Here is a 23,915-nt window from a genome sequence, read left to right on the forward strand (position 1 = left end):
CTTAAAACACATAAAGGTAGATAAATCCCTAGGACCTGATTAGGTGTAACCCATTGTGGGAAGCTAGGGAGGAAACTGTGGGGCCCCTAGCAGAGGTACTTGTATCAGCGACATCCATGGGTGAGGTGCCAGAAGACTGGGGATTGGCTAATGTCATGCCATTATTTCAAAATGCTACAGGGAAAAGCCAGAGAACTACAGACCAATGAGCCTGACTAATTAGATATAGTCAGCATGGCTTTTTGCATGGGAAATCCTGATTCACAATCTTGATTTGGTTTTTTGAAGAAGTGACAAGAAGATAGATGAAGATAGAGCAGTAGACATTGTCTACATGGACTTTAGCAAGACCTTTGACATTATTGTACATAGTAGACTGGTTAGTGGGGTAAGGTCATATAGGATCGAGGAAGAGGTAGCCAACTGGATACGAAATTGGCTTCATGGTAGGAGACAAAGGGTAGTGATAGAGGGTTATTGTTCAGACTGGATACATGTGACCAGCGGTGTGCTGCGAGGATCAGAACTAAGTTCCCTGTTGTTTGACATTAATTTAAATAACTTAGATAATAATTTAGGAGGCATGGTTAGTAAGCTTGCAGATTGCAAAATTGGTGGTATATAGTGGACAGCGAAGAAGGTTATCTAAGAGTACAATGGTATCTTGGTCAACTGGGCTGGTCGGCCGAGGAATGGCAAGTGGAGTTTAATTTAGATAAACACAAAGTTTCATTTTGATAAGACAAATCAGGGTAGGACCTACATGGTTAATGAAAGGGGCATGGGGAGTTTTGTCAAACACAGAAAACTAGGGGGACAGGTACATTGTTCCTTGAATGTAATGTCACAGATAAACAGGATGGTGAAGAAGGCATTTGGCATGCTTGCCTTCATCAATCAGAGCACTGAATACAGGAGTTGGCTTGTCATGCCAGAAGAGGTGTTAGAAGTAGGCACGTTGTCAACATTTAAGAGGTATCTGGGTGGAGGGAATAGAGGTATACGGACTGAATAAGGGCAGAAGGTTTGTTTTTAGTTTAGTTAGGGCATGACAATCGGCACAGGCTTGGAAGGCCAAAGGGCCTGTTCCTGTGCTGTACTTCTCTTTTATTGTTTTGTCATGTTACAGCAGTACAAGACCTTGATAAGGCTACATTTGAAGAACCATATATAATTCTGGTCGCCTTGTTAGAGGAAGTATGACATTAAACTGGAAAGGGTGCAAAAATGATTTACAAGGGTGTTACTGACACTGGACGGTTTGAGTTATAAGGAGAGGCTGGATAGGCTGGGATTTATTTCTCTGGAGTATTGGAGGCTGAGCAGTAACCTTCTAGAGGTTAGTAAAATCATGAGGGGCACAGATAAGGTAAATAACCAGGCCTTTTCCCCAGGGGTAGGGGAGCCTAAAACTATTGGGCATAGTTTTAAGGTGGGAGGGGTGAGATTTAAAAGAGATATGAGGGGCAACGTTTTCACGCAGAGGATGGTGCATATATGGAATGTGTTGCCAGAGGAAGTCATAAGCTGGCACAGAATCCCTACAACGTGGAAACAGGCCATTTGACCCAACAGGTCCATACGAGCCTCTGTAGAGTAATCCGCCTAGACCCACTCTGATACAACAGTACTTTTACCCTGACTAATGCACCTAACTTATACATCCCTGAACACTATGGGCAATTTAGCACTAACTCAATGGCTAATTCACCGAACCTACACAACTTTGTACTGCGGGAAGATTTACAAGGATGTCACTGACACTGGACGATTTGAGTTCTAAGGTGAGGCTGGATAGGCTGGGATTTACTTCTCTGGAGCATAGGAGGCTGAGCAGTGACCTTCTATAGGTTAGTAAAATCATGAGGGACACAGGTAAGGTAAATAACCAACAAGGACCCAGAAGAAGCCCACGCAAACACAGGTAGAATGTGCAAACTCCATACAGACAGTTGCCCGAGGTTGAAATCGAACCTGGGTCCCTGGTGCTGTGAGGCAGCACTGCTAACCACTGAGCCACCGTGCTAGCTGCAAAGTGGTAGATGCTGGTACAGGTACAACATTTAATAAATATTTGGATAGATACATAGATAGAAAAAGTGTAGAAGGATATGGGCCAAATGCTGGCAAATGGGACTAGTTCAGTTTAGGAAACCTGGTTGACATGGACGAGTTGGGACGAAGGATCTGTTTCCATGCTGTATGACTCTATGCTGAAAGATTTTGATCAGTTAGGAGATAAATTAAAAAGCAAAACCTACAAGGTAAGATAAGAACCTACAAGAAAAAGAGGAGAGGGTGCATCACAGCTACAGAAACGAAGGTTGTTGAGGAAGGTTTGTCTACTGAGCCAATATGTGTGGAAGTTAGGAACAGCTACCTCATTGGGAGTTTTCTACAGACTCCCTAACAGCAGTAGAGAGATTGAAGAACTCATAGGTGGGCAGATTTTGAAAAAATGCAGATGTAGCAGTTTGTTTTTATTGGGAAAGCTGAAATCACCCATATCGACTGGAACCTCCTTAGTGTGGATGGTTTGGATGGAGCAGTTTTTGTCAGGTGTGTTCAGGACGGTTTCCTTACTCAGTAAGTAGACAGGCAGACAAGGGGAGAGGCCATTTTGGATTTGGTGCTTGGCAATGAGGCAGGACAGGTGTCAGATCTTGCATTGGGAGAACACTTTGGTGACAGTGATCACAAGTGCCTCACATTTACCATAGCCTTGGAGAGGGAAAGGAGCAGTTGCCGAGGGAAGGTATTTAATTGGGGAAAAGGAAATTATGACACTGTCAGACAGGTGTTGGGAAGTACAGACTGGGAGCAATTGTTCCGCAGAAAGGACACAGCAGACATGTGGAGACTGTTTAAGGAGCAGTTGTTGCGAGTGATGCACGAATTTGTTCCTCTGAGACAGGCAAGAAGGGGTAAGGTTAAGGAACCTTGGATGACGGGAACAGAGGAGCTTCTTGTCAAAATGAAGAAGGCAGTTTAAGTAAAGTGGAGGAAACAAGGATCTAGTACAGCTTTAGAGGATTACAAGCTTGCTAGAAAGGAGCTCAGAAATGGACTGAGGAGAGTAGGGGGGGGGGGGGGGGTTGCACAAAAAAGGCCTGTTGTGGTTCTGTTCGCTGAGCTGGGAATTTGTGTTGCAGACGTTTCGTCCCTTGTCTATGTGACATCCTCAGTGCTTGGGAGCCTCCTGTGAAGTGCTTCTGTGATGTTTCCTCAGGCATTTATAGTGATTTTTACCTGCCGCTTCTGGTTGTCAGTTCCAGCTGTCCGCTGCAGTGGCTGGTATATTGGGTCCGGGTCGATGTGCTTATCCATTCATCCACAGATTCAATCAATAAGCACACAGACCTGGACCCAATATACCGGCCACTGCAGCGGACAGCTGGAACTGACAACTGGAAGCGGCAGGTACAAATCACTATAAATGCCGGAGGAAACATCACAGAAGCGCTTCACAGGAGGCTCCCAAGCACTGAGGATGTCACCTAGACAGGGGACAAAACGTCTGCAATACAAATTCCCAGCTCGGCGAACAGAACCACAACAACGAGCACCCGAGCTACAAATCTTCTCCCAAACTTTGAACAAAAAAGGCCTGGCGGGAAGGATTAGGAGAACCCAAAAGCATTTTACTCATACATAAAGAATAAGGGAATGATCAGGGAGAAGGTAAGGCCGGTCAGGGATAGCGTAGGAAATTTGTGTGTGGAGTCTGAGCAGATAGGAGAAGCCTTAAATGAGTTTTTTGCTTCAGTTTTAATGAAGGAAAGGGACCTTGTTGTGAATGAGATCTTTGAGGAGCTGGGATACAGGTTTGAACAGATCAAGATTGATGAAGTTGATGTGCTGGAAATTTTGGCAAACATTAAGATTGATAAGTCCCCAGGGCCAGACCAGATTTATCCGAGATTGGTCCAGGAAGCGAGAAAGGAGATTGCTAAGCCGTTGGCAAAGATCTTTACTTCCTCACTCTCCACTGGAGGATTGGAGGGAGGCGAATGTTGTTCCTCTTTTCAATAAGTGTACTAAGGAAATCCCTGGCAATTACAAACAAGTCAGTCTTACGTCTGTGGTCAGCAAGGTTTTGGAAATAATTCTGAAGGAGAGGATTTTTGACTATTTGGAAAAGCATAGTGTGATTAAAGGCAGCATGGCTTTGTGAGGGGCAGGTCATGCCTCACAAATCTTATTGAGTTCATTGAGGAGGTGACAAGACAGGTCTCGAGCAGTGGATGTGGTGCATATGGACTTCAGCAAGGCATTTGATGAGGTTCCCTATGGTAGGCTCATTCATAAAGTCAGAAGGTATGAGATATAGGGAGATTTGGCCATCTGGATTCAGAATTCGTTGACTGACAGAAGGTAGAGAGTGGTTGTAGGTCAAATGTATTCTGCCTGGAGGTCAGTGTTGAATGGGGTCCCGCAGGGCTCTGTTCTTGGACCTTTGCTCTTTTAGTTTTGAGAAATGATTTGGATGAGGAGGTTGAGGGGTGGGTTAGTAAATTTGCAGATGACACAAATGCTGGAGGTGCAGTTGACAGTATCGAAGGCTATTGTAGGTTGTCGTGCGACATAGACAGGGGCAGAACTGGGCTGAATATGGGAAATGGAGTTCAATCTGGATAAATGCAAAGTGATGCATTTTGGAAGGTTGAACTCAAATGCTGAATATAGGATTAAAGCCAGGATTCTTGGCAGTGTGCAGGAATAGAGGGATCTTGGTGTTCAAGTGTATAGATCCCTCAAAGTTGCCACCCAAAGTGGATAGGGTTGTTAAGAAAGCATATGGTGTTTTGGCTTTCATTAACAGGGGGATCGAGTTTAAGAGCTGCAAGGTTTTGCTACAACTCTACAAGACCCTGGTGAGGCCAGACTTGGAATATTGCGTCCAGCTCTGGTCTCTCAACTATAGGAAAGATACAGAGGCTTTGGAGAGGATGCAAAGATTAACTAGGATGCTGCCTGGACTGGACGGCTTGCCTTGTGAAGAGAGGTTGAATAAGCTCGGACTTTTCTCCCTGGAGAGAAGGAGAAAGAGAGGTGACTTAATCGAGGTATCCAAGATAAGTGTGCTTCCAATTAAACCTGTTGGATTATAACCTGGTGATGTGTGATTTTTAACTTGGTGCACCCCAGTCCAACACCAGCATCTCCAAATCAAAATAATAAGAGGAATGGATAGAGTCAATAGCCGGAGACTTTTCCCCAGGGCAGGATTGACTGGCACGAGGGGTCATAGTTTTAAGATATTAGGAGAAAGGTATAGAGGGGACGTCAGAAGAAGGTTCTTTATACAGAGAATTATGAATGCATGGAAAGCGTTGCCAGCGGTGTTGGTGGAAGCAGAGTTATTAGGGACATTTAAGCGACTGCTGGACATGCACATGGATAGTAGTGAATTTAGGGGTGCGTAGGTTAAGTTATTTTATTTTATATTAGGATTAATGCTTGGCATAATGTGGGCCAAATGGCCTATTCTGTGCTGTAATTTTCTATGTTCTATGTTCTAATATCTGCATTACTACCTCAGCCACAGGAAGCTGGCATAGGGTAAACAATAACCAGAGTAGGACAGAAAGTACGCAAACACAGAAAAACAGTAATCCATCGGATCAAAGTGGGAAAAAATAGCATAAAGGCAAAATGAATTACTCTTTTTACCTGAATACACATTTATTTTGTTTCAAATACTACGAATTAACAGCTCAATACAGCTTAATGGGTAAGATCTTACAGCCATTATAGAAACATGATGACATGAAATCGATGAAATTGAAGCTAGGAACTAAATATTCAGGGGTATGTAACCATTCAAAAGGACAGGCAGGAGAAAAGGGTGAGTGGGTGGTATTGCTATACAAGGTAGAAAATGTATGACAGTAAGAAATGATCTTGGATCAGACGATGTAGAATCCATACAGGTAGAGCTAAGAAACAAAAAGTGAAAGAACACTGGTAGGATTAGTCAACAGGTCCCTAAACATGGAACACTGAATAAATCAGGGGGTAATTCGGGCAAGTAAAAAAGGCAGTCCATTAATCATGGATGATTTTAATCTTCATGTACACTGAAATGGTTAGATTGAAAAAGGTAGTAACAAAGAAGAACTCATCTCTTGTATTTGGGACATCTTCCTACAATATTTTGCATATCCAACCAGGGATGAGGCTATTTTGGATCTGGTAATGTGTAATGATGCAGATTTAGTAAATTATGTCAGAGTAAAAAATCCCCGAGAAACAGTGATATCATAACATGGTAAAATTTATCATTCAGTCTTAGAGAGAGAAACTTGGGTAACAAAAAAGTATGTTAAACTTAAATAAAGGTAATTACCAAAGGAATAAGGGTAGAGCTAGCTGAAATCGACTCAGAAAGGCATTCAGCAGCAAAGCTGGTTGACAATCTGTTATTGGAAAAATGTTAGAGTATTATACAATAAAACACTAGGATATAATAGCAGAGCATTTAGAAATACATAACATGATCAAGCAGAGTCAACATGGCTTCACGAAGTGAAATCAAGCCAATATATTGGTTAGAATTACTTGAGGAGTTAACAAGCAGGATGGATGAAGGGAAAGCAGTGGATTCAACATACTTGGACTTTTATATGTTATGCTAATAAAAAGATAAAAGCCCATGTTGTTGAAGGGAGCATATCAGCATGGACAGAGGATTGGCTACTAATTACAAAAGAGAGTTGGGATAAGGAGGAAGCATTTTCAGGGTGGCAACCTGTAACTGCAGTGTCTCAGGGATCAGTGCTGTGGTCACAATTATTTACAACATATAGAACATAGAACATAGAAGGATACAGCGCAGTACAGGCCCTTCGGCCCTCGATGTTGCGCCGACCGAATCCTACCTAACCTATACTAGCCCAATAACTTCCAAATGCCTATCCAATGCCCGCTTAAATGACCATAAAGAAGGAGAGTTCACCACTGATACGGGCAGGGCATTCCATGAACTCACAACCCGCTGTGTGAAGAATCTACCCCTAACATCTGTCCTATACCTACCACCCCTTAATTTAAAGCTATGTCCCCTAGTAACACCTGACTCCATTAGCGGTAAAAGGTTCTTAGTATCTACCCTATCTAAACCCCTAATCATCTTATACACTTCTATCAGATCTCCCCTAAACCTTCTCTTCTCCAATGAGAACAGCCCCAAGTGCCTCAGCCTTTCCTCATAAGATTTTCCTACCATTCCAGGCAACATCCTGGTAAACCTCCTCTGCACTCGTTCTAAAGCTTCCACATCCTTCCTATAGTATGGCGACCAAAACTGCACACAATACTCCAGATGAGGCCGCACCAGAGTCTTATACAACTGCAACATGACCTCAGGACTCCGGAACTCAATTCCTCTGCCAATAAAGCCCAGTACACCATATGCCTTCCTCACAGCACTATTTACCTGGGTGGCAACTTTCAGAGATCTGTGTACATGGACACCAAGATCCCTCTGCTCATCCACACTACCAAGTAGCCTACCATTAGCCCAGTAATCCATCATCTTGTTATTCCTACCAAAGTGAACGACTTCGCACTTAGCTACATTGAATTCCATTTGCCACATTTCCGCCCAGCTCTGCAACTTATCTATATCCCGCTGTAACCTACCACTTCCTTCCTCACTATCCACAACTCCACCGACTTTTGTGTCATCCGCAAACTTGCTTACCCAGCTTTCAAGTCCTTCCTCTAGATCATTTATAAAGATAACAAAAAGCAATGGTCCCAAAACAGATCCTTGTGGTACACCGCTAGTAACTGCGCTCCAAGATGAACATAATCCATCAACTACTACCCTCTGTCTCCTTCCAGCCAGCCAATTCCTAATCCAAACCTCTAATGTATCCTCAATGCCATACCTCCGAAGTTTTAGCATTAGCCTACCATGGGGAATAGAAAATACCATAAAACCATAAATAGAAAATACCATAAAACAAAGGAATAGAAATTAGGCCTTTCAGGCCATCAAATCTGCTCCACCATTCACGAGATTGGCCACATCATTAAGTACATTCAAGATGAGATAGCGATCTTTAATATATATTAATTATTGGATAAGAACAGGGAATCTACTATTGCCAGAATTCTCAGTAACAAAAATGGGTGGAAAGACAAGAAGTGAGGATGACACACTGAGTCCTCGGACGAATACAGACAAGCTAAGAAAGTGAACAAAAAAAACCTAGCAATTGGAATATAATGTGAGAAACTGTACTTTGGCAGGAAAAACAGAGGAGCTGAATATTATTGAAATTGAGAAAGACAGCAGAAAGCTACATACTACTCTGAATATTATTGAAATGGAGAAAGATAGCAGAAAGCTACATATCACAAAAGAATTTAGGAGTTCTTGTGCATAAATCACAAAAAGGTAGCATACAAGTTAATCAGGAAATAGGGAGTTAAATGGAAGGTCAGGCTTTATTTCAAAGGGAATGGAATATAAATAAAGACCATAAAACAAAGGAATAGAAATTAGGCCTTTCAGGCCATCAAATCTGCTCCACCATTCACGAGATTGGCCACATCATTAAGTACATTCAAGATGAGATAGAGATCTTTAATCATTGAGGGAATCAAGGGTTTTTTCATTCAAGCAATGGGAAGTGTGCATTACTAGCTGGTCTGCATTTATTGTCTGTCCTTAATTGGATTTCCAACATATCTGTCCACTCTCTAACCTCCAGAACTTTTCTATTCAAATTTCCTTCAAAATGTTAATTGAAGTGGAACACTTCAGACGAAAGGGATTACTTACTTAGATACCTTTGTATCAATAACAGAAGCAATGGTCGTTACTCCTAGGGCTGTTATAATCTGAAATGCATTGCTTGTAAATATATGGAACATTTTCAAAAGGGCATTTGATTTCTCAAAAAGAAATTTACAAGACTATGGGGAACAGAGAAAAGGTAAACTAATTGGAGAGTTGAAATAATTAGAATCAATCTCTTGCATGTTGTCTAATTCATTGAATATTACTTTAAAATCATGGAGCACTCCATACACAGATAAAATGTTCACAAATTGTATAAGGTATAGAATAAAAACTGATGTGTAGGAAGAGGTAGGGAGAAAAAAAAAGTTACAGAGCTGACTGATTCCTAATCTTCAGAGATAATTCAATAAAGGAAAAATCTAGAATGTTAAATACTCACAGAACATGTTGTATTGCTGAAGCTGTTTTTGTGGTTTGACCCAACTGGACCATATTTCTTACAATTGAGAAAATTCCAGAACTTATTTCCTGGCTATCATTCAGATCAAATATCGTCTTAATTTCCATACCAAACTGCACCAATGCAAACTCACACTGTCAAAAGAAATGAAATAATTTTTGTGACTACCTAAAATTGATGTCTAATTTTTTTGGAAATTATTACAGTATTCCACTACTTTTTAGATTCTTAAGATTTATACAAAACCGAATTTTTAAAAAAAAATTATGGCCCTGGAAACCTGAAATAAAAGCATTAAATGCTGAAAATCCTCAACATGTTGAGCGGCCTCTTATATTCTTATGTGGACAGGGAAATGAAATTAGTTATCCTGCGCCTGGGATAGTGGAATAGGAGTTGGAGATGATGATGAGATTGGTTGGGATGATTAACAAAACAGGGTCGAGGCAGTTAGGTGAAACAGACCTCCAACAGGGTGATGTAGATTTTTTGCCTGTCAAATGGAAGTAGGCAGTAATTTAAACAGGGAAGACCATAAGACATGGAAGTGCAAATTAGGCCATTTGGCACATCAAGTCTGCTCCACCATTCAATCATGGCTTTCTCCCTGTAACTTTTGATCCTCTTGATAATCAAGAACCTATCTATCTCTGTTTTAAATATACTCAATGAACTGGCCTCCACAGCCTTCTGTGGCAATGAATTTCACAGATTCACCACTCTCTGGTGGAAGAAGCTTCTCCTTATCTCCGTTCTAAAATGTCTCCCCTTTACTCTAAGAATGTGCCCTTGGGTCCTCATTTCTTCAGCCAATGGAAACATTTTCCCAATGTCCACTCTGTCCAGGCCATTCAGTATTCTGTAAGTTTCAATTAGATCCCCTTTCATCGATTATACTCCCAGAGTCCTCAAATATACCTCATATGTTCAGCCTTTCATTCTGGGATCATTCTTATAAATCTCCTCTGAATCTGCTCTAAGGCCAGTATGTCTGTCCTGAGGTATAGGGGCCCAAAATTGTTCACAATACTCTAAATGTGGTCTGGTCAGAGCCTTATAAAGCCTCAGAAGTACATCCTGTGTTTATATTCTATTCCTCTCGAGATGAATGACAACATTGTATATATCTTCCTAACTACCTATTCAACCTGTAAGTTTACCTTAAGAGAAACCCGGACTAGGTCTCCCAAGTCCCTTTGCACTTCAGATTTCTGAATTTTCTCTCCGTTTAGAAAATAGTCCATGTCTTTATTCTTCCTATCAAAATGCATTACCTCTCACTTTTCCACATTGTATTCCATCTGCCACTTCTTTGCCCATTCTCCTAACCTGTCTAAATCTTTCTACAGCCTCCCCGTCTCCTCAATACTACCTTCCTCCATCTTCCTTTGTATCAACTGCAAACCTAGCCGGAATGCCCTCATTTCCTTCATCCAGATCATTAATCTATAAAATGAAAAGTTGTGGTGCCAATACTGACTCTTGCAGAACACCACTAATAACTGGCTGCCACCCTGAAAAGGACCTTTTATTCCGACTCTCTGCCTTCTGGCAGACAACCAATATTTTATCCATGTTAGTACCTTGCCTCCTCTGTAATATGGACATTTTTCAAGATGTCTCCATCTATTTTCTTACATTCTACATCTTCCACGTCTTTCTCCATAGTAAATATTGATGCAAAATACTCGCTTAGTATCTCCCCCATCTCCTGTGCTGATCTTTGAAGGGCCCTATTTTCTCCCTACTTATCCTTTTGTCCTTAATGTATTTGTAAAAACTCTTTGGATTCTCTTTGCCAAAGCTATCTCATGTCCCCTTTTTGCCCTCCTGATTTCCCTCTTGTATACTCCTACTGCCTTCATACTCTTCTAAGGATTCACTCGATCTATGCTGTCTACACCTGACATATGCTTCCTTCTTTTTCTCAACCAAATCCTCAATTTCTTTAGTAACCCAGCATTCCCTATACCTAGCAGTCTTTCCTTTCACCCTAACAGGAATATACTTTCTTTGGACTCTTGTTATCCCACTTATGAAGGCTTCCCATTTTCCAGCCGTCCCTTTACCTGCGAACATCTGTGCTCAATCAGCTTTTGAAAGTTCATGCCTAATACCATCAAAGTTGGCCTTTCTCCAATTTAGAACTTCAACTTTTAGACCTGGTCTATCCTTTTCCATCACTATTTTAAAACTAATAGAATTATGGTCGCTGGCCCCAAAGTGCACCCCCACTGACACCTCAGTCACCTGCCCTGCCTTATTTCCCAAGAGTAGGTCAAGTTTTGCACCTTCTCTAGTAGGTGCGGTTCTTGATTAGTAAGGACATCTAGGGTTATGGCAAGAAGGCAGGAAAATAGTGTTGAGAAAAATTTCACCCATGATGGCAGAACAGATTCAATAGGCCAGAGAGCCTAATTCTGCTTCTATACTTTATGGCGTTATGATAGGTGACTCCGTGCCGGGTAGGAGCACTGTCAATTGTTTCACTTCGCTGTTTATTGAGTATACTGATGGGTACCAATTGGCTTAATTAGATTTGTTTTGGTTTATGTGTACTATTATTTCTTTTAATATCTCATAGCTATTTTGATTCCTTCAAATTAGGCATTTTATATTCATTTATTTTGAATTGGCTCAGATTCTGAAAATACACCAATGCTTCTGATAGTGTTCATCATTTACCTCAAGGCATCGTTTCCAAATGTTTTTGACTATGTTTATAATAAAATCTTTTGCTTTTTGGAAGTCAGGCTTTTCAATGCTTCCTGATCCATCCAGAACAATTGCAATCTCAGTGCCTGCAGAAACACAAACATTAAATCAATAATATTGAAACCAACCATAGACTACACAACTTATTCTTAAAAGCATCAGCTTCCAATTTCAGATTACAGATTTGAAGATGCATTAGACATGGAATGGTTGGTGCTTAAATAAAAGCTTAAAATGCTGGATATAATCATAAAAGCAAAGAGAAAAAAATCAAATGAGGCAAGGACTATGAATTAATATTATTTTCCTCAATATTGAGTCCAGAAGGTTGTAGTGTATCCAGCTGAAAGATGAAGTGCTATTTCATGAATATAAATTAGTAATTACCATCTATCTACTTGAGTTCCAGTTTCATTTGCATAGGCCTTAAATTAACATCAACAGTGAGTTATGTTGAAGTGGAATTTCTACTATCAACTGGAATGGATGGATAACAGAAACTACCACTAATCAAGATTTCCCAAGGTTTGATTTTGCACATACTCCAGGCTTGAGATTGAAGGGAAATACAAAGACTGTAACATCATTTGAATTTTGTACAAACTGAATTAGCAGAAAGAAGAGAACTTGTGTTCTTTCATTGAATGTGGGCATCTCTGGTGAGGCCAGCATTTATTAACCATCCCTATTTGCCCTGCAGAAAATGGAGGTGAGCTTTCTTGACCACTGCAGACATGCACTATAGATACATCCACATTGTTATTAGGAAAGAAACTCAAGGACTTTGACCAGCAATAGTGATGAAACAACAACATAGCTCCAAGTCAGGATGGTGTGTGGTTTGGGAATGTGGAAACAAATGTATGCTATTCAGTCCATTGAGTCTTCCCTCTCACTGGCTGATCATCCCCTCAATGCTGCTTGCTTGCATTATCTCCATATCCTTTAAAGCCTAGTCATGGAAACAGCAACTCCCATCTTGAACCTGCTGAAAGATTGGATTTCCACAACCCTCTTTAGTGGAGAATTTCAACGTTTCACCAAGCTGAGTGAAGAAATTCCTCCTCATTACAGTCTTAGTTTGCCTGCCACTTTTCCTGTGATCATGTTTCCTGTCATATAATCAACAATTATGGGAAACATCTTATGTACATCCAACCTGACATGCCCTGTGGGAATTTTATAAGTTTTGATGAGATTGCATTTCAAGTATGGCTGCCAAATTTTCTGATGGCTCAAGGATAGGTAGAAAAGTAAGTAGTGAAGAATATATGAAGAGTCTACAAAAAATATATTGATTGGTTAAGAGAGTGAGCAGATTTGGCAAATGGAGTGTAATGTGGGAAAATGTGAAACTGTCCATTTTGCAGAAGATATTTAAAGAATAAGCATATTATCCAAATGGTGAAAGGTTGCAAAGTCTGAGATGTCGAAGGATCTGAATGTCCTAATGTTTGAATTACAAAAAGCCTAGAATGCAAATATCGTAGGTAATTAGAAGGCTGATAGAATGTCATCATTTATTGTGAGAAGACAGAAGTTGGGAGGTTATGATTCAGTTCAACACGACACTAGTGAGATGATGTATGGTGTACTGTGTACAGTATTAAAGTTTGTGAGAAGATTTGTAGCTCGGGTGCTCGTTGTTATGGTTCTGTTTGCCGAGCTGGGAATTTGTATTGCAGACATTTCGTCCCCTGTCTAGGTGACATCCTCAGTGCTTGGGAACCTCCTGTGAAGTGCTTCTGCGATGTTTCCTCTGGCATTTATAGTGGTTTGTCTCTGCCGCTTCCAGTTGTCAGTTCCAGCTGTCCATTGCAGTCGTCGGTATATTGGGTCCAGGTCGATGTGCTTATTGATTGAATCTGTGGATGAGTGCCATGCCTCTAGAAATTCCCTGGCTGTTCTCTGTTTGGCTTGTCCTATAATAGTAGTGTTGTCCCAGTCGAACTCATGTTGCTTGTCATCTGCATGTGTGGCTACTAAGGATAGCTGGTCATGTCGTTTCGTGGCTAGTTGGTGTTCATGGATGCGGACCGTTAGCTGTCTTCCTGTTTGTCCTATGTAGTGTTTTGTGCAATCCTTGCATGGGATTTTGAACACTACATTGGTTTTGCTCATGCTGGGTATCAGGTCCTTCGTTCTGGTGAGTTGTTGTCTGAGAATGGCTGTTGGTTTGTGAGCTGTTATGAGTCCTAGTGGTCGCAGTAGTCTGGCTGTCAGTTCAGGAATGCTCCTGGTGTATGGTAGTGTGGCTTTGGGTTGCGGCAAGTTCTCGTTCCGTTGTCTTTCCCTTAGGCATCTGTTGATGAAATTGCGGGGGTTTCCGTTTTTGGCGGATACATTGTATAGGTGTTCTTCTTCCTCTTTTTGCAGTTCTGGTGTACTGCAGTGTGTTGTAGCCCTTTTGAACAGTATCTTGATAAAACTTCTTTTGTGTGTGTTGGGGTGGTTGCTTTCGTAGTTCAGGACTTGCTCTGTGTGTGTGGCTTTCCTGTATACCTTTGTGGTGAATGACGGTCATCCTAGACAAAGCAGAGTACATCCAAAAAGTGCAACAACTACTTGCAGATACCAACACCTACCAAAAGAGGGAGTTTGACCCCACCCCACAGCTCACCAATAGGATAAACAACACACTGAGGAATCTACAAAAAAATGGACAGATAACCAGGTCTGACCTACAAAGAATGAAATCTGAAAGCAACAACACCCCCAGGTTCTATGGCCTACCTAAAGTGCACAAACCAGACATCCCACTCAGACCCATAGTATCACTATCAGGGACACCACCGCACAAACTGGCTAAAAAACTACAGCAGAAACTAAAACTCCTGATCAGCAGATCCAGACACTCTATACAGTCAACACAGGAATTCTTGGACATCATCAGAAATATACACATAGACAAGGAAGAAACTATGGTCTCATTTGATGTAACGGCACTGTTCGCCTCTATCGACAAAACCCTAGCCAGAGAAACAATAGCCAACCTGCTGGACATACAGAACAGACAACAGGATGGTGAACCTATCAACAAAGACAGCATACTCAAATTACTGGACCTGTGCCTCACAACACACTTCACATTCAACAACTAAATATATGAACAAATCAACGGCACACCCATGGGCTCACCCATCTCTGGACTCATAGCAGAAGCGGTAATGCAAAGATTAGAACAAACAGTCTTACCACAAATTCAACCCAAACTCTGGGTCAGATATGTGAATGACACCTTTGTAATCATTAAAAACACAGAAATAGAGAACACACACTGGATCATCAATGCCACACTCACAGGAATCCGATTCACTAGAGAGGAAGAAAAGGAAACCAACTCCCATTCCTAGACGTGATGGTACAAAGAACACCTAATGGAGAATTCACCACAAAGGTATACAGGAAAGCCACACACACACAGACCAAGTCCTGAACTACGAAAGCAACCACCCCAACACACACAAAAGAAGTTGCATCAAGACACTGTTCAAAAGGGCTACAACACACTGCAGTACACCAAAACTGCAAAAAGAGGAAGAAGAACACCTCTACAATGTATTCGCCAAAAACGGATACCCCCGCAATTTTATCAACAGATGCCTAAGGGAAAGACAACGGAATGAAGACATGCCGCAACCCAAAGGATTAGCCACACTACCATACATCAAGAGCATTTCCAAACTGACAGCCAGACTACTGCGACCGCTAGGACTCATAACAGCCACTCTCCGACAACAACTCACCAGAACGAAGGACCCGATACCCAGCATGAGCAAAACCAATGTAGTGTACAAAATCCCATGCAAGGACTGCACAAAACACTACATAGGACAAACAGGAAGACAGCTAACGATCCGTATCCATGAACACCAACGAGCCACAAAATGACACGACCAGCTATCCTTAGTAGCCACACATGCAGATGACAAGCAACATGAGTTCGACTGGGACAACGCTACTATTATAGGACAAGCCAAACAGAGAATAGCCAGGGAATTCCTAGAGGCATGGCACTCATCCACAGATTCAATCAATAAGCACATCGTCCTGGACCCAATATACTGACCACTGCTACGGACAGCTGGAACTGACAACCGGAAGCGGCAGAGACAAATCACTATAAATGCTGGAGGAAACATCACAGAAGCACTTCACAGGAGGCTCCCAAGCACTGAGAATGTCACCTAGACAGGGGACGAAATGTTTGCAACACAAATTCCCAGTGTACGGTGTTAGTCCACATCATTAAAGATGGATGTAAATGTACTGGAAGCAGTTCAGAGAAGACTTAGAATCACAGAATTATAAAATTATACAGTATAGATGGAGGCCATTCAGCCCATCATGACTGTATTGGCCCATTACCAGACCTTGGGTATGTTGCCTTACAAAGAAAGGTTGGACAGAGAAGGCTTGTATCTGCTGGAGTTTAGACAAGTGAGAGGTGAATTGATTGAAACATATAATAACTTGGGGTGTGTGTGGAAGGGATATTTCCGCTTTTGGGAGAATCTGGACTAACAGTCACTTTTTAAAAATAAGGATCACCTCTCTAAAACATAAATTAGGCAAAGTATTTTCTCTCAGAGGATTTAGAGTCTTTGGAACCCCTTTCCTGAGAAGGTGATGGAATCAGAATTCTTGAACATTTTTTAAACCAGAGGTAGGTAAATTTTTGTTAAGTGAAGGGTTGATGGGATAGTTGAGGATGTGGATGTGAAGTCAAAATCAAATCAGTCAAGACACTATTAAATGCTGGAAAAGGTCCAAGGGGCAGAATAGTGTCCTGCTCCTGACCTAATGATAATATGCTTGGCATGTCCTGGGCTTTCCCATAATTGAGGATGGAGTATCTGCAAAGCCCTCTGCTCCAGTTAGTTGCTTAGTTGCACACCACCAGTCTTGGCTGGATGTCACGGAATGCAAAACTTTAATCTGAACCATTGATTGTTTGCTACATGCTGCTTCCACTGTTTGATAGTCCTGTGTTCTGTTTTTACTGTTTTTGCAAGTATTTTGTCATCCACAATTCTGAAACTGTAACTTGCACACCAAGATCTAAATCATCCATATATATCAGGAAAAGCAAGGCCTGGGTAACTCCACTAAAATCCTTCTTACAGCCTGAAAAATAGCTATTAACCATTATTCTGTTCCCCATCCCTCAATGTTTGACGAAATTATTGCTGTAACATTTTATTCCATGAGATATAATTTTCCTCACAAGTTTATTGTGGCACTTTATCATGTGCCTTTTGGCAAGTACACCACAATAACAGCATTATCCTCAACAATTAAAAGCAAAGTATTATGGATTCTAAAGATCTGAATTATGAACAGAAATTGTTAGAGGAACTCTGCAAATCTAGCAGCATCTATGAAGACAGAAACAGTGTTAACATTTTGAGTCCAATATAATTCCACTCCAGAAGTGAAGGAGGCAACATATTCATTTAATGCCTCAGCCATGCTTCTTGCTTTTCTTTGTAAATGCATTTTTTTGGCCCCTCATCAACCCTATTCCTCTTTTACCATTCCTTTACTGTTAATATGCTTATCGAAGTTCCTGGGACTGTCTTTTCTCATAATACCTTTTTGCTTCTCATATGTGCCTTTTCACTTTCCTTCTGACTTTCTTTTTCAGTTTGGCTCTCGATTATATTTACTCCATGGTACTTCCCCAAGATCCCTCTTTTCCTCCACACCGCCAAGAATCCTGCCTTTAACCCTATATTCTGCATTCAAATTCGACCTTCCAAAGTGAGTCACTTCACACTTTTCCAGGTTGAACACCATCCGCCACTTATCAACCCAGTTCTGCATCCTGTCAATGTCCCGTTGTAATCTACAACAGCCCTCCACACTATCCACCATTCCAACAACCTTCATATCATTGACAAACTTACTAACTCATCCTTCTATGTCCTCATCCATGTCATTTATAAAAATCACAGAGAGCAGAGGTCCCAGAACAGACCCCTACAGAACACCAGTGGTCAACAAGCTCCAGGCTGAATGTTACCGTCTACTACCACTCTCTGATCTCCTCTTTGATCTTAGCCCATTATTCAACTAATGTTTTTCCCAATAACCTTTGATTCCAATCTATTAAAGCCAACTCTGCTCTTACTCCATTGAATCCACTCTCCAGCAGTTGATTTTTCACACTCTTGTGTGACCAATGTAATTTTCCACCGTCATCTTAAATACAAAATAATTCACCCTGTCATTTGATCTCCTTTTCCCACTTCATTCCGAACATCCAAGCAGAGTAATGTTTGTTGGATTGGATATATAAAATCGTGGACAATTCTCCTGAACAAAATCCAGGACACCCTGCCATTCATTGTCCCTTATACTACCACTATCCCAGTCTATCTATGAGTCTCCCATTATAACGTCCCTATGACATTTACACCTTTCTGTAATGAATCTCTTGCAATAATTAGTTTCTTAACTGTTTCTGTAGCTATCTACAATAAATAATATAGAAAAAAAGCTATTACCTAAGTTTAATTGGCTTCAGTCACGTTACAGTTAAGCACTTGCTTCAGCTTAGGGTTTTTATTGGAAATACAAAACAGCAGCGTCCTTAAAACATACTAGGAGCTCTTGCATACTGATAGATAATCATTCAGCTGTTACCTGGAAATTCATCATCGTTCTCTTTCTTGTCTTTGTTGTTATTGTTGTTCTCGTTGCTTTGATTAACTTTTCCTGAAATTATAACAACCGTATAATTAGAGGCACTTCAGCAATTGCTGGACAAGCGCATGGACGGCAATAAATTGTAGGTAAGGTTGATCTTAGATTAAGATAAATGTTCTGCACAACATCGTGGGCCAAAGGGCCTGTACTGTTCTATGTATTATAGTAAGTACGAGAATCCTTTGGCAAACAAGTCCTTCACTGTATTACTAGTAGAAAGTGAGGACTGCAGATGCTGGAGATCAGAGTCGAAGAGTGTGGTGCTGGAAAAGCACAGCAGGTTAGGCAGCATCCAAGGAGCAGGACAGTTGACATTTCGAGCATAAGACCTTCATCCCTCACACTCCTGGACACTTTACTCTATTACTTCCTATATTAAAGAATTATTGTTTATGTGAACTTTATCCATTCTCATCACCCCTTAAGATACTTTAGACAACATCAGTGTTTTACAAGTATTTCAATTTATGAAACTTTATTCTCCCCTAGTTCATTCCTTTAGTGGCACAGCAGGAAAACATAACAGTAACAACAACTTGAATGTTGATGAAAAGAAATTGGGAAGTTGAAGCCTTTTGTCTTGCATTCATTAGACTAGGGCACAAAATACACACTCGAGAAAAACGACATATATTTAAACTGCCTGAGAAGGGGATACTGATTGGTTGAGCCATCATTGGTGTGGAGATGGAGTACAGCAAGAACAGTTAACTGAATTCTCAGACTAAGCAGATAAAACCATAAAACAATTGAGCAGAAGGAGGTCATTCAGCTTATCAAGTCTGTTCCACCACTCAATAAGATCATGGCTGATTTGATCAACCTTAACTCCATTTTCCTGCCTTTTCCCAATAATCCTTGATTCCCTTATTGATTAAAAATCTAGCTCTGCCCTGAATATATTTAATGACCCAGCCTCGACAGACTAACTGTAAATTTTCAATTTGCTGTCTTGGGAATGCAGCAGAAATTGGCTGTCTCTTTTTTATGAGAAAGGTGCAATGCATGCACAAATTCTTTTTGTCTACATTAATCAGTGTCCTTTGTATTTATATGTACATATAGTTACTAGCCCATGTTAAGGCATTACACTGCATGTCTGATTGATGATCTTAAATTGGTTTCCAGTGTAATTCTTAGCACAGTCTGGACTATTTAATAAATACCTCTAATGGCGGATATACCTTTCTGAGGCTTACAAGTAGCTGGTTGAGCACAGCCAGCATGCTGCCTGCTCAATGGGTGATTGAATATCACTAGACACCAGGATCAGACCACACTCATCAGAACAAACACAGACATATGTTGTTGAAGTAAAATGTAGAAAAATGAAGAATCCTTTTACTCATAAATATTTAACAAAGGATTCTTTCCAGAGTGAAAAAGAAAAGAGATAAGGTAAATCTTCATATATCGGTTGTAAAGTGTCATACACAAGTTGACTAGATAAAAGTTCACAACTTCAGCAAGTCTTTAACAAGAAGTTAAGGAATAATGTTAAATGATACAACATCACATAAGATTGGGAGGAACCTATACAGAGGGTTAACAAACACATTTGAAAAGCACGGGGAATGAGAACAATATAAAAATATGACCTTTTCATTGAAGATTTGAGAAGTATTAGAAACGATCAGATAATACTTTTCAAAAGATTTTTTTTCTCACTGGGAGAATGAATTTTACTCACATAAGACTTTAAGGTAAAGAGACACCTTAAATGTTGATGGAAATTCAATTTTTTGGTATTCCAAGATATTTTTGTTTTCCTTAGATATACTTAGATATTCTTGAATAGTTATAAATAACATAAAACTGTATTCTATTAGATTTGGTATCATGTTTTTGCACAGCAGTTTACATGTATGTTAATTTCAATTAATAAAATTGCAACATTAGTAAACTCTCTCTAAGACTGTCTGTTACAACTTTAATTACATCCTATTTCTTATATTCTTTAAGTGGATTTCCTGAAGCGAGAAATCTCCGACCTCTAAGATATCTGGGATGCTTATAGCATGCCTGAGTCTTACAAAATTAAGCAGGCTGTTTGGAGGAAGGTAACATTCCTGGATAGATTCTTCCCTGTGCCAATGTTTGGGTGAATCCCATAGACTCAAGATTAAGTGTCTGTAAGCATGGGCAACTATACGACAGAAGCAATTAGGGAAATACTCATCGAGTCACAGAGTCATTCAGCACAGAAACAGGGTCTTTAGTCCTTTTCATTCATATTGACCAGGTTTGCAAAACTAAACAAGTCCTATTTGTCTATGTGCGGTCCATAATTCTCTCTTTCCTACTCACATACCTATCCAAATAGCTTTTAAATGTTATAACTGTATGGGCATCTATTACTTCCTCTTGCAATTCATCCCACATATGCACCACCCTCTGTGTGAAAAGGTTGCCCCTCAGGCCTCTTGCCTTTCCCCTCAGACCTTAAACCTATGCCCTTTAGTTTGAACTCCACTATCATAGGGAAAGGGCACTTGCTAGTCACCTATCTATGCCCCTCATGATTTTATAAACCTCTATAAGTTCACCCCGCAACCTCCTAAGCTCCAGCGAAATAAGTCCCAGCCTATCCAGCCTCCCCTTTTCACTCCAATCCCAAAAATATCCCTTTAAATCTTTTCTGCAGCCTCTCTATTTTAATAATATCCTTTTGATAGCAGGGTGACCAAAACTGTACATTGTACTCCAAAGGTGGATTCACCAATGTCTTGTACAGGTGCAACATGACGTTCAAACTTCTATACTCAATGCTCTGCTCAATGAAGGTATATGCCAGACACCTTCTTCACCACCTCTCTACCTGTGACAACACTTTGAAAGAATTATATAGCTGAACCCCAAGACCCTACCATTAACTGTGTAAGTCCCACCCTGATTTGTCTTACTAAAATGCAACACCTCACATTTATCTGTATTAAACTCCATCTACCACTCCTCACCCATTGGCCCAGCTGATCAAGATCCTGATTTAATTAGTTTTAAATAAGAGTTGAAAGCCATGAATCACTTCACTATGATGAAGCAATATTGCTATACTTTGAAATCCATTGTGGGGTCAAATTCGAGAGAGTGTCTAGAATACCAGAATTGATGGAAAGCTGTTCAGCCTTAACACTTAAGATCCAAGACAAAGGGGGGTCAAGATATCATCAGAGGCTATGGTGATGCTATATTAACAGTTAATATAGTCACAACAGCTAAAGGACTAAATATCACGATTGTCAAGAATTTTAATTTAACTGTCAGCATCGTAAGATGCCCCTTGCCCACCAGGGTGGCACGGTGACTCAGTACTTAGCACAGCTGCCTCATAGCACCAGAGACCTGGGTTCACTTCCAGCCTTGGGCGACTCTATGTGGAGTTTGCACATTTTTTATGTCAGCGTGGGTTTCTACTGAGTTCTCCAGTTTCCTCCCACATTCCAAAGATGTGCAGGTTAGGTGGATTGGACGTGGGACATGTGGGGTAATGGGAATAGGGTAGGGGCCTGGGTCTTTTTGGAATGCTCTTTGGATGATTGTTGAAATTTCATTGGGCCAAATGGCCTCTTTCTGCACTGTAGGGATTCCATGGTTCTAAAACAAATGTCACACTGAGGAAGAACCTCTTCGCCCAAAGAGTTGTGAATCTGTGGAATTCCCTGCCCAGTGAAGCATTCAGGTTACCTCATTGAATATTTTTAAGGCAATGATCGATTTTTGAGTAGTAAAGGAATTAAGGGTTATGATGAGTGAGTAGGTAAATGGAGGTGACTCCACAAAAAGACCTTGTGGAGCAGGTTTGAGGGAACAGGTGGCCTACTCCTGCTCCTATATTTTATGTTATTTTCTTATATTGCTATATCACCATCAATCAGCATTGATAATGTGATGCCGAATTTTTTGATATTTTCACATACTTAGGCTTCACAATCACCAGCATGTCATTGTCTTTATTATTTGCTCACAGGATTTGGGCATCACTGGCTTAGCCAGCATTCATTTCCCTTTGTTTATCACTCTTGAGAGGGTGGTGGTGATGAGCTACCCTCTTGAAGCACACAAGTCTTTGGGAGTAGATACAGCCACAGTGCTATTTCAAAGAGATTTCCAGGATATTGGGTGGCACGGTGGCACAGTGGTTAGCACTGCTGCCTCACAGCGCCAGAGACCTGGGTTCAGTTCCCGCTTCAGGTGACACTCTGTGTGGAGTTTGCACATTCTCCCTGTGTCTGCGTGGATTTCCTTCGGGTGCTCCAGTTTCCTCCCACAATCCAAAAATGTGCAGGTTAGGCAAATTGGCCATGCTAAATTGTCCGTAGTGTTAAGTGAAGAGGTAAATGTAGGGGAATGGGTCTGGCTTTGGCGGGTCGGTGTGGACTTGTTGGGCCGAAGGGCCTGTTTTCACACTGTAAGTAATCTTTAAAAAAATATTGATTCAATAACATTGAAGAAATAGCAATATCTTTCCAAGTTCCAAATCAAGGGGTAGGGGTGGTGGTGGTGTTCCCATGCATCTGCTGCCCTCGTCCTTCTAGGTGGTAGAGGTCTCAGTTTTGGAATGTGCTATTGAAAGAGCATTGGTAATTTACTTATGTACATTTTGCAGATGGCACATACTGTAGCTACTGTGCCTGAGTGGTGAATAGACTGAATGTTGAAAATGATTGATGAGGTGTCAGTTAAGCAGATTGCTTTGTACTAGATGCTGAAATCATCACAGAAATTGCAAAAGTTGCAGCTGTTAGTTCAAACTGTGTAATACAGTCTGGAACAGCAACCTGACTGAAAGCACCAAACTGCAATCTACCAAACCTTTCCTCAGTGGATTCCTCTACAATGTTGATACCTGGAAAACATACTCAGAAATAGAAAAGGCTGATCTATTTCCACCTTTGTTGCCTCAGATGCACTCTCTGCATTGTTTGGCAGGACAAGGTGAGCAACTCAGAGGTCCTGAAGTGAGCTAATTTCACCAGCATATATCAGTTTGCTAAGCTAATATTTGAACTGGCTTGGTCATGTTGATCAGATGGATGATGGTTGTATACACAAAGACCTTCTGAACATCAAATTGACCACTGTGTCACAATCTCATGGCATCTACACCTCTGCTACAGAGTGGTGAATATTGACACTGACACACAATCAGAATGGGACTGCTGAACTACACAAGGCATTGGTGAACAAAGATTTTACCATCATAATGCAAATCATCATCTGACCAGAAATAAGGCTAATGGAACTAAATTTTTTAAAAAATTCTGGAGAAGCTCA

General features: G+C 40.8%; 1 protein-coding gene across 1 annotated transcript in view; it reads right to left on the minus strand.

The window, feature by feature from the left end:
- The window catches only part of LOC132830416 (integrin alpha-E-like), a 396,956-nt gene that overhangs the window by 259,367 nt on the left and 113,674 nt on the right, over positions 1-23,915 (minus strand). Inside the window, exons 9-11 of the mRNA XM_060848093.1 lie at positions 18,579-18,650; positions 11,901-12,016; positions 9,195-9,349 (exon numbers count right to left, since the gene is read on the minus strand). Of these exons, the coding sequence (XP_060704076.1) occupies positions 9,195-9,349; positions 11,901-12,016; positions 18,579-18,650 (343 nt within the window). The remainder of the gene's footprint in view (positions 1-9,194; positions 9,350-11,900; positions 12,017-18,578; positions 18,651-23,915) is intronic.

Source organism: Hemiscyllium ocellatum, chromosome 31 (assembly GCF_020745735.1).
Source record: "Hemiscyllium ocellatum isolate sHemOce1 chromosome 31, sHemOce1.pat.X.cur, whole genome shotgun sequence".
Classification (NCBI taxonomy): domain Eukaryota; kingdom Metazoa; phylum Chordata; class Chondrichthyes; order Orectolobiformes; family Hemiscylliidae; genus Hemiscyllium; species Hemiscyllium ocellatum.